Consider the following 11,773-nt stretch of genomic DNA (forward strand, 5'->3'; position numbering starts at 1 on the left):
TTCGCACGAGCTCGCTCTATAGCCACTTGGTTACACTAACACTTTAATAATCAAGTTCATGGTTATTTAGTGTTTGATTTTACAGGATCACCTATTCACCTCCTATAGGTGCTCTCAGTTGGCTTCTGTGCTGACCCATTACCTTATTTATATAACGCATGTGAGTTAATGGCCATAACTAATAGGGTGAGATTGCGTCCTCGGTTAGGGCATAAGTTCGTTCCCGAGTCAATCCCTTGACCGAGCTCGAGGGTACATCCAACAATAGACTCTCTCTCTCCTCATCCTCTAATTTAAATTCATACCGATAGTTTTGCCATCTTCCTCATTTTTACCCTTAGTCGCGTTCTTTACTCAATTTTGGCATTTTGCTCTATAGCAGTCTAAGGGTAAATCCGAGCAAAAACACACAAAGAGTAAAAATGAGGAAGTGGCAAAACTAAGGGTATAAATTTAAAACCTGCTTATTTTTATACTTTAGACAACGGATTAGTCAAAACTAAAATTTGTATAAAACATATGAGGGTATGATAAATATGTACGCATAAAAACCTAAAGAAAAATGTATCTATAATATAAATATTTAATGTATAGAGCATGAGATAGAACACTGTTGGAGATATAGATGACTGAGTGACGGTACAAAGCATATTATTGGAGAATGGAGATAGTGAGGCAGATCACGACGCCCTCAAGGGCGCTGTCTGGCCAGGCAGGCGACCGAAATCGACTGGAGATGTTTGCGTGGCCTGGACAACTCTCCCACGCACACAACTAAACACCCGTTAATACTTGCTTTCTTATTCTCGTTACAAGATGAAAGGTCACTTGCAAGCCCAAGCCCACCAGCAATGTGTGTGATGTACCAGGCAAGGCTTCATAGTTTTGTTACCCAATCGTCACCGCTCTCGATTCCATTGATGAATAGGTCGAGGTTCCCCTTGGCAATACTCCGCGCCTCACCTGCCACGACTTTCTCCATCCCATTCACTTTCTCTTGCAAACGCCTACCCTCCTCGCCCTCCATGACCCTCTCAATACAGTCCTTCACACCATCCCGGTCCGTGCTGTCCATTGCCATCCCAGCCTCCCACATCTTAACGATGTAGGCGCAGTTGATGAACTGGTCACCGGAGATAGGGTAGCAGATCATGCGGACTCGGTGCCTTACGGCTTCCAGCGTTGAGTTCCAACCGCAGTGCGTGATGTAGCAGCCTACAGCGTGATGACCGAGAACTTCCTCCTGCGGCGCCCACGGGACTATCTTGCCGATGCCGCGGCTGCTGGCGACGGTCTCCACGAACCGGTCGGGCAGGCCGGCTCGCCACGACGGGTGGTTCTTGAGAACCCAGAGGAACGGCCGGCCGGCGGCCTGCAAACCGAGCGCGAACTCGGCCATCCTCTCCGGCCCGATCGGCGCGACCCAGCTTCCGAAGGAAACGTAGACCACCGACCCGGGACTGCGCCGGTCCAGCCAATCCATGCAGGTGGAGTCCGCCTGCCACATGGTGGTGGCCGCTGCAGCGTTCGGCTTCTCCAACGGGACGCATGACGAGCCGTTATTCTCCGCCGCACCAGCAGCCAGCGACACGTTGACGTTGAAGAGTGGCCCGACGTGGAGGATGCGCTGGCCCGGCGGCGGGTCATACCGGTCGGAGTCGCCTGCGCCTTCGCCGGGGAAGGAGTTGACGAGGATGGCGGGGAGGCGCTTCGCGCGGTCCACGGTTCGCTTCCAGAATGCGAACCTGGATTGCTGGGATGCCGCGCCACCGACGAGCCATGGCAGATCTTTCGTGCTCAGCTGTAGCTTCGAGGGCAGTATCGGGTCTCCAATGTTTTGATGCTTGTTGGCTTGATCTTCGTCGTCGACTCCGTTTGTCGATGGTGGTGGCAGTGGCGCGCCTTCATGCCAGTAAATATTGTAAATCTTTCAGCACGTTTTTTCATATAAATTAATATCTACGCCGCCGTAACACTAGAAATAGACGCAAACGAAATGCTTGGAACATTATTGGAACCTTGCAGTACATAGCTAGCTAGGGGAAGGATACTACTACTACTGGCTGGAGGCATACCGGAAGCGGAGATGAAGGCCTTGCTGACGAGCGCCGGAATGGCTGCCACGATGCGGTAACTCGCGAACATCACCGGCCAGAACCCCACGGCGGGCACGTCGCACCGCGCGGCCACGGATACGGCCCACGACGCGAGGACGTCCACGACGAGGCAGGAGCAGGGCACGCGGCCGTGGCCTGCTCCCATGACGATTCGCTCCAGGTGGGCCGGCATGTGGTGCTCCATGGCGTGCACGATGGTGGCGAAGCCCGGCGGTTCGCCTCTGCCGTCGTCCGGGACGCCGCTTGGGATGGGCACGAGGGCCAGCTCGGCGCCGCAGGCATCTTCGGTCAGACGTCCCATGCGATGATGGACGAAGTCAGGCACCGCTACGGTGGCCGTGATGCCGCCGCGGACCGCGAGGGCGCGCGCCAGGTAGATCATCGGCGTGATGTGGCCCTGCGCCGGAAATGGCACGAACACCATGGCGCGCTTCGCCTGCGTGGATTCGACGCCCATGCCGGCGTTTGATGGCCTCAACTATGGGGTGTGTTCGTCGATCGGTGTAGTCACCTCGGGGTACCGGTTATTTGGTTTCCCGACGCTGTGAGCTAGGATCTATATATATAGGTCGCTGGCTAAGAGACATGGTGCACTGTTTTCTTATTTAGCAGTAATAGGAGTTAGGCTGATCAGCACCTAATTATCCAACAGTTTTCTTAACCATTATATAAATTTTCACTCGAGTTATTCTAATAAAAACAGTTCTCTATATCTCACAGTCCTCTAACCACTTCTCTACTTTACGTTCGACACTTTAGAGGGTTAGCTCCATTTCTTTTTATCTTTGGTGAGCGAGAAGATTAGAATAGAGAAGGATGAGAATATCTGAAGATCAGATTGAAGAAATCATCATAGGAGGAACTTTGTTACTATAAACCCTATTCATGTGACTACGAGATAATATAAAGAGACTCTTGAAGTTGCTCTAATAGCTTAGCTAAGGCCTATTCCATACCTCTAAACTAATAGTTAGCAGCTACAATTATCTGAGATGTTTAGAACAAGTCAACTAATAGACCAGCTAATTATTAGCTATACCCCAACTAGTCATTAGTTGATAGTTATCTCAGCCCAACTAAAACCAGCTAATAGGTGGATTGATGATCAAATTACCCATGATCCTTTCCACCTATTAGCTTATCAGAAAGACAGGTATGGATAGGAAAGACATCAAGCTTATCATAACAATCTATTAGCTTTAGGTTTCGAAGTTGGAACACTCTCAACTTATTAGCTGAATTATAATTAGCTCTAAATGTTTGAAACAGGATCTGAGACCGACACAATTTGATTTTCATTCTCATGGTAGTTCTATGTACAATTTGAATTCTATATTTAAATAAAACAGAGGTATTTGATGTCATCCTCAAATTAATTATTGTCTCTGCATAATGAAAATCTCAAAACAATAAAGTTTTGGTATATAATTAAATTATGTAATCTCATTCTAGAATCTAAGTGGTTTGGATCCCATTCTCAATTTCTCTAGGAATTTAAACGCGACCTAAAATTAGCTAAACAATTGGGAGGTGTTTGGATCCCACTGTCTAAAGGTGGCTAAAGTTTTCTTTTACCAAAAATAGTTTTTTTTCATCAATGCCAACTCTCTCTATCCCAAAATGAGGCCCTATTTGGTTTGAGGGACTAAGGATTAATCCCTCTATTTTAGTCTCATTTAGTCTCTAAATAGCTAAACCTTAAGACTAAAACATGTACTAAACTGCTTTAGTCTCTTATCTCTCAATGGGTGACTAAAATAGACTAAACTATAGATGCCCAAACGGGCGGCCCGGCCCGACCCGGCACGGGCCCGTTAGGCACGATGGATAATCGGGCCGTGCCCGGCCGGCCCGCGTGCCGCAGCCGCGGCCCAGGCACGGCACGGCGGCCTGGTAGTCGTGCCGGGCCGGCCCGTTAAACCGCCACGCTCTCCTATTAAATGAGGGAAAATAGCAAAAAACTATGTCTGGGTGAGAAATTGAACCCGCGACCTCCCTCTAACAGGCTGAAAGCACTAACTGAAACAGACTAACCAGTAGAACTCGACTGCATTTGTTGTAAATATCGAATATAAAATGTAAATATATATATATTATATTTTGTAAAATAAAAAACATATAATCGTGCCGGGCCGGGCCGGCACTGCGGGCCGAGCCAGCGGCCCAAGCACGGCACGGTTCTCGTGTCGGGCCCGGCTCGGCACTATTAAACGGGCCGTGCTTCGGGCCGGCCCGTTAGGCACGGCCCATTTGGCCATCTATAGACTAAACCATATTAATTCCACCTTATTTTGCCTCTTATTTATTTCAGTTATACTAATAGCGGAAGAATGTTAAGGGACTAAAGTTAGTCTTCTTATGAGTCATTTAATGGGTTCTGAGTACTTTTAGTCCCTGCAACCAAATATGATAGGGACTAAACTTTAGTCACTGGACTAAAGGAACCAAACAGGCCCTAAATAACTTCTCGAGGTTTAACATTTATGTCAGAAAACATTCTACAAAAATATGGTATGTTCGCTTTAGATTAAAGTCGGCTATTTAGACTGGTGCAACTACAATCCATAGAGACGGAAAACTGTAGAAGCAGTAGAAGTCGATACGAATTAAAACCAAACGAACAGAGGGAAAATTAAAACGGCAACTGCCAAATCCAGGAGATATTTGCGAGACAAGTAAGAAGGTAAGAAAACATGCATTCTATCAACGTTTTTAAGATCCCTTTCTTCAGCTTTCTGGGTTAGATTCACTAAAAGTCCAGAATCATTACCCAAGGAGTATAGATGGTGAATAGATTCCCGAAAACCTACATATTTCTCTAGTTTAGTATGTAATATTTGTGGTCACGTATTTTTCAGATTTTTACCATCTAAATTCCCAAAATATTATCCATTGCCGCTGGTTAAAGCAACATCAACAAACTAGCTAGACAACATGCGCTCGGTAAAGAAAAGAAAACCTCACAAAATTAGCTTGCAACAACCTTACCATTTGCCTCGCCATTGTATTCGGCTCGGCGTCGACTCCCTGTTCCTAGCCATCTTTGGCTAGCCCTTGAACTCCCCATCTGCTGGTGCCCTCCCGCTCTTTTCGCTTCTTTAGGGTTTAGCCCTTTCAAGACACAATCCCATAGAAACATGCAGAAATTCCTAGGGTTCAGCCCTCACGACTTGCCTGCTCGTTTGAGTCAACATGCAAACATAGGTCAAAGGCTAAATGTAGAGGGACTGTTGATACTCCACCCTTATTAGGATATTGTTTATTTTAAAGAGTCCTTTCTAAACTCTGTATTTTATACTAGGTGTTGGAGACTTGTTCTCAAGTGCTATGAATTAAGAACAAGGCAACACAAAATGTTAAATGTTAATGTCCTTCGTCCTTCGAAGCATTATTTCCCTTAGGATATAATGATCTTCAGACGAAGGTTATGAAGGACATACCTTCATCATCGCGGTATAAGTTAATAAAGGGAGAAGCATATGAAATATAAGAGACAACATGAACAATAAACAATTATACAGCGTTATTAATTCATCCTCATTATATTATCATGGAAAAATAAAAAACAATATTGAATTACATATGTACCTTCGGCTTGACAGAGGGTAAAAGTACAAGCGTGACGCAAGAGCAAGTACAAATCAACGTGAACAGTACGGGGTCTATTTATAGGCATAGGACGCAGCCTGTGAGAAATTACATTCATGCCCTTCACATTTATTATTGACTTATAGACAATTCTATGAGGACTAGATAGCCTTTTCCCCTTTAAGTCGGTTCCTTTTTCCGCCATTTAGCCGAAGCTCCCATGCGCGTAGCTTCGGAGCAACAACAACATTCGTCACGATCATGCTTTTCTCATCGTGTATGCTTTTAACCTAAGTCCGAAGGTACCTGTCCATATGCCATATTTGGAAGACATTGTTAAATTACGTTTTTGAGGACCTTCGGAGGACGAAGGCCACCGACACTAGGATTTGTACATTAGCTCTTGGAGTTGCTCTTATAGGCTCAAGTCATTCTTTTTTTCTATACGGAGGCCCTCTACTCTACTTGCGCTCTAGTCCCACTTGACGATATTTTATATTGGCTTCTAGGATTGCTACTGTCTCTCTACACCCGACTCCAATAATCGGCGAGCCAAGGTGGCTTAGTCGTCTCTCAACCGGCATAGCTCTTTTTCGTCGACCCTTAAAGGTATGTTTGGTTTGCTGCCTAACTTGCCACACTTTGTTTATATTTTTCTGTCTAAGGTTAGTTTTTCAATTTGAGCGACTAACCTTAGGTAAAATGTGGCATAGTTAATCGCGAACCAAACAGACCCTAAGTATCTCCCATCATCCAACATCCATGTTGCATGTCCCATCTAATATTGCCCCTTGAGCGTCTCCCTATCCCCCAATTCGATTCAGCAATGACGAGACTCCATTCCTAGAAAGCAAAGGCATACCACCTACTGCTTCACCCATTGTCGTTCTTGTTGCTCGTAGCTAGCGTGCGTCATGCACACATGTAGTTATGATGCCTTGGTCTAGCATTACGTTCATAGGGCTTTCGTGTCCGTGAACCGTCTTCTCACCGACGACAGTCCGCTATTGAATCGTTTCACCTAGAAGGCCAGGATGAAGCCTCTCCTAGTAGGTTGTCATACCATCATGCTCATAAACGACTTTCAACTTTTTCACAGTTATCAGCATATATCAGCTTTCTCATATGTTATAGTTAGAATTGGATTTTCAGAAATCTATAGTTAAACCAAACATTCCTTTAATTTGTTTTAACTAATAATTAGTTCAACTAGTGGAAGGGTATTCTGGTCAACTAACCATCAATTAACTAATATGAGTTAGGTTTTGCCTAGATAATATAGTAGTTTTGGATAGAAGAGATTCTGATATTTACCATCAGCAAGAAACATGTTTGTAAAATTGCCATCAGCCCCACATTTCATAGACCCGGCTGGACCCATAATTTATAGACACAGTGGTAATTATAACGAGAAGACAACATTGTGAGTGGCAAAAATCCAATTATCTCTTTTGGATAGATACCGAGCTAATAGTTAGCAACTAACTATTAGTCAGTTGAATTGTAATTCCACTGTATATCTCTCACTCCCTATTTCAAACTCCACTCTAAAAATAGTACACTCTACAGTGCAAAATAGTGTTTTGCATACTCATATACATGCTATGCTGGAGATAGTCTAATACTTTCAGCTAACACATAGCTAGTTGGATCAAACAGGGTCTTTGATTTCAATCAGACCCTTTGATTTATGCCCTTACCGTGTTCGGTAGAGGTCAGTATTCCTCCGTGGACCGTCCATATGTTCTGTCATTGTTTATTACTAGCATAGGTGGTGACGACGACTGACTGCTGATGGTCCACGGCTTCACGCCTCCATGCCACCATGCTCATTGTAACAAAATGTTGCGTCACCAGCTTTGGAATTGTGATTTGTGACGGCCAGAGCAGGTTTGCGAGATTGGAGTTGCGCCGGACTTTTTTTGCGGCAAAAGCCAAACACGTGGTTATTTGTTTCAGACAAAGTTCAGTTGGGTGGACGTCAGAAGAACTTCTCCCGGCTCTTAGCTGAATATGAATGCTCGGATGTTCTTCCACGGAGTAACCTGTTTCGTCAGCACCAAAATGACATCTTTGGATTGATGCGATTCTTTAATGAGGGTTTTCCTCCGGCCATCTAAAATTCAAAGGCAGCTGCTACTACTACTAGCCACTACTGCCAGAGCTCAAGGGGCTCTTGAAAACGACCTTTGTCATCGTCAAATACTCAAATCAAAATAACAAGGCAGAGTAATCATCACAGTTTTTCCTCACGTGCACATCTGTGTACGGTTGGCATCAAAGACCAAAGGCAATACGTATATAAATACATGCATGTGTCAATGGCTCAGCTAGTTTGTTTTTTTAAGAGAGCTAGCAGGTCCAAGACGCACGCAGGCCAACAACCGCCGTGCACTGGTGAATACGTTCACTTGACTGGCCTCAATGCCTCATGACCACACACGATGGGAAGGAAGGACTGCCCAGTGCCCACACACGTGCTAACACTCTCGCGGCCTTTTTCTAGTCCGGATTAGGCCGGCAACACGCTGGCGGACCGGGGACCCCATCCGTGTTGCATCCAGTCCAGTCCACTCCACTCCACTCACGGAATTGAGGGCCCAAGCAGATGCAGCCCATGAGGAGGTGAGGATTCGGCGGCAGAGGCGCATACGGCCAGACAGGCACACTGGTTAAGGGAGCGGTTAGTACCACGTCGCCAAGCGATGGCAGGTGCGCCCCGAACCCCCGCTACAAGTAGAGCGCCCCGTGCCCCATAGCTCCATACTTACCTGGACGGGGTCAACGGGCTATCAAGAAGGCCTGTGGCCTAGATCAGTGGCCTTCATTGCACTTTAGAGGGTGCGCTGGTTTACCATCTCTCAAAGTGGGAGAGTAAACGTCATAATTTGTGGTAGCGGGGTAAGCGTCCGCGTGGCCCCTGCTAAATTGAAATGTTTAACATTTAGCTTTTGTGTAAGTCATTCAAAGAGCTTTTGATGACTATAAATAGCTTGTTAAATAGATGTTGAACTTGTTTAGGGGATTGATGATGAATTGTCTTCATAAATCACTAGCTGAATGCTCGTGTGTTGCAACGGGAATATATAATACCAGTATACTACGACACCTTATATACAAAATGTGTGTTATACCGTTATGAGAAAAATGTTCCATAATCAATTTGTGATTCTGGCCATACATAAATTTTTTATTTATAATCTATCTGTTTCATCACTACATTGCAACCATCAGTATCATGCAGACTTCGATATATGTCACGATTTGCATGGTCTTATCATTGGAGAGCACGTTCCACACATGTCAGAAGAAATTCACTCGTACACCGTTAGTCATCAAGACACGTACCACCATACGCTTTTGCTTAAACAAAAAGGCAAGTGTGTGTTTGCGAAGAGAATTAAAGACAAGCCAGCACAAAAGCTATCCCAACGGTGGCAAGGATGACGAACTGGTCATTGTTGTCGATCTTTCTCTGCGTCCCCTCTGGCGCCAAGATGACGCCACAGTCATCGATATAGTAGTCGTCGAATGTGCGCGACATACCGAGTACTGATGACTCTTGGTTGGGCTGTAAAACGAAGTGCACCCCAGGCTTATCAGCAAGGTAGTACCCCCTGGCTGTTGCACCACTGAATGCGCTACTCCTCTACATACATCGTGTTCGAGGACACTCACACAACGTCAGCAACGACCATCGTCCCAGCGCACAAGAATTCATGGCCGGTCAGTAACGACTTACGTGACAGGTTGGGCTTCAGGTGGACGATGAGCTGGACGACGTGATGGTGTCATCGTCGAATGTGGTGCCTAGAACAACCCGAGAGTCGCCGACGTTGACGACGACCATGAGGTCCCCTTGCTTGACGATGGACAACGCGAAATAGAGAATTCGCCTACTCCGAATGAAGCAGGAAATAGCGCAACCTCCAGTGCTCTGGGTGAAGACTACCTCCTACAAACCAGGAATAGAGAATTCACCTACTCGGAGAACCCCATTGTCCACCTCATCCACGAAAAAATGGACGCGGGTTGCAAGGCAAAAAGAAGCAAACGAAATAAAGACCCGTCAAGCTGCTCTTCTGGCACCTTCGCCCTCAAAGGAGAACAGAGAGAAGCTTGTCGTCACGACAACTCCATTCTACCCCGATGTCCTCTTCATCGGGGGAAGAGTGGAATCGTCCCCCATCTCCGACGACAAGCCAACCGTGCCTGGGGAAGAACCTCTTCAGCGAGAATCTCGCCGACGAAGGAACCGATGCCGGAATGCTCGGTGACATCATGAAGCCGGAGAACGAGACCCGGTGCAGCTTGTATCACGAGATGAGATCTCGGAGGTGGGAGAAACTTCTGATGAACGAGTCTTCTGGGAAAGGAGGAATTCCCGCCGACGTGATCGTCGGCAGGCTCAAGAGCAAGCCGAGCAGGAGGCGAGACAACACCAAGAGAACCCTCTCTTCGGACGAAACCTAATCTCCGACTTCACCCGAGCCATGAACACACCGAGCGAGGTCGGTGGAGTGTTGGCCCGGATAGCTGATGGCCTCCCCCGAACTCCAGATGTTGAGGGCTATCGGCGGCTGCTCACACGGGCAGCTAATCATCTTCTGCCTCTCGCTCATCCTCTGAGCGATCTACGACACGCCATCAATAGTCGGCGGGATGCGTGGAGCTCCATCAATGCTTCGCGCGAACGACGACGTGAGAACAAGATTCGGCGTCGAGAAGAGTATGATCAGGATCATGACATCCCTGCACGAAGTCAGGCCACTAGGGTTGAGTCGGCAACGACTTCAACTAGCGGCACAACCTGGGGACGGTCGAGGCAGCACATCAGCAACTCCCCTCCTCGGGACCAACACCACAATCGTTGATAGGAGGAGACGTGTGGAGTATCTGCGCTCACTCCATGTCTCAGGGCCATTCAGTGGCCCCCAAACTTCAAAGTTTCCAACGTCGACAAGTACGAGCCTAAGCAAGACCCGGGAGGCTGGTTGGCTGTCTATACCACCGCTGCCCAGACCGCTGGGACAACTGAGGATGTGATGATTGCGTACTTGCCCATCGTCCTTGGGCAAGATGCATTGCAATGGCTACGACACCTACCCCGACACTGCATCGACGATTGGAGCGACTTCAGTCGGTGTTTTATCGCCAACTTCCAATCCCTCTCCGACAAGCCAGCGCAGCCATGAGACCTCAAATCCATCAGGCACCGAGGGGATGAGACTCCTCGGTCGTACCTCAAAAGGTTTCAGACCATGAGAAATCGTATTCCTGAGGTTGCTAAAGCAGCAGTGATCGAGGACTTCTACCGAGGATCTAATGACTCGGCCTTCGTTCGAGCCATACTACAAAAGGCGCCGACCACTTCCGAATAGCTGTTCAGGGAGGCGGACCTCTACATCACCACCGATGAGCGTGCCCAGGACCTCATCGGGGGAACGAAGCCCACTCCATCTGCACCACGACGCGACATGAACTAGCAAACTGACAAGCGTTGGGAGAAGAGGTCTCGTGAAGAAGTCCATGCCACTGGACCACCCGTCTCTCGTGCCTGAGGGGCACCCTGCGGAGGCGAACGAACATTGGACGACATCCTCGACGCCCAGTGCCCGTACCACAAGGATATGTGTCATACCCTCTGGAACTGCAGAGACTTCAAGCACTCCGTCGGGAATGGCCGACCCTTCTAACCTCTACCACCTCCCCCACCATGAGGAGGACCCGAAGAACCTCGACAACCTCAGCAGCAGGAAGGGGGAGGAGGCGAAGTGTTCCCGCGCGTCGATGGAGAAGTCAACGTCATCTTCGGCAGACACAGGTCATAAGAGAACAAAAGGCAGTAGAAGCTCAACGATCGACAGATACTGGTGGCGGCCACCAGTGCTCCCGCCCCGTATCGATGGTCAGAACACTCGATCACCTTTACTCAGGTGGATCAATGGCTCAACTTCGATCATCCAGGCAAGTACCCGCTCCTCATCGATCTGGTGATCCGAGAGAGCAGGGTAAAGAAGGTGTTGGTGGATGGGGTAAGCAGCATCAACGTCACCTTCCCCCGGACA

At 47.6% G+C, this 11,773-nt stretch overlaps 1 protein-coding gene and 1 non-coding gene across 2 annotated transcripts; one reads left to right on the top strand and one right to left on the bottom strand.

Moving 5' to 3' along the window:
* Positions 1-553: 553 nt before the first annotated feature.
* Positions 554-2,655, bottom strand: LOC103628763 (UDP-glycosyltransferase 82A1). The gene is made up of 2 exons (XM_008648906.3): positions 2,076-2,655; positions 554-1,902 (listed from the first exon to the last, which is right to left on the bottom strand). The coding sequence occupies exons 1-2, from the start codon at positions 2,572-2,574 to the stop codon at positions 878-880; spliced, it is 1,524 nt and encodes a 507-aa protein (XP_008647128.1). The 5' UTR covers positions 2,575-2,655; the 3' UTR covers positions 554-877.
* Positions 2,656-8,468: 5,813 nt separating this feature from the next.
* LOC111589400 (U1 spliceosomal RNA) lies at positions 8,469-8,629 on the top strand. The gene has a single exon (XR_004849815.1). It is a non-coding gene; the product is annotated as a U1 spliceosomal RNA (small nuclear RNA).
* The last annotated feature ends 3,144 nt before the right edge of the window (positions 8,630-11,773 follow it).

The sequence above is a fragment of the Zea mays genome, chromosome 5 (genome assembly GCF_902167145.1).
Source record: "Zea mays cultivar B73 chromosome 5, Zm-B73-REFERENCE-NAM-5.0, whole genome shotgun sequence".
NCBI lineage: Eukaryota > Viridiplantae > Streptophyta > Magnoliopsida > Poales > Poaceae > Zea > Zea mays.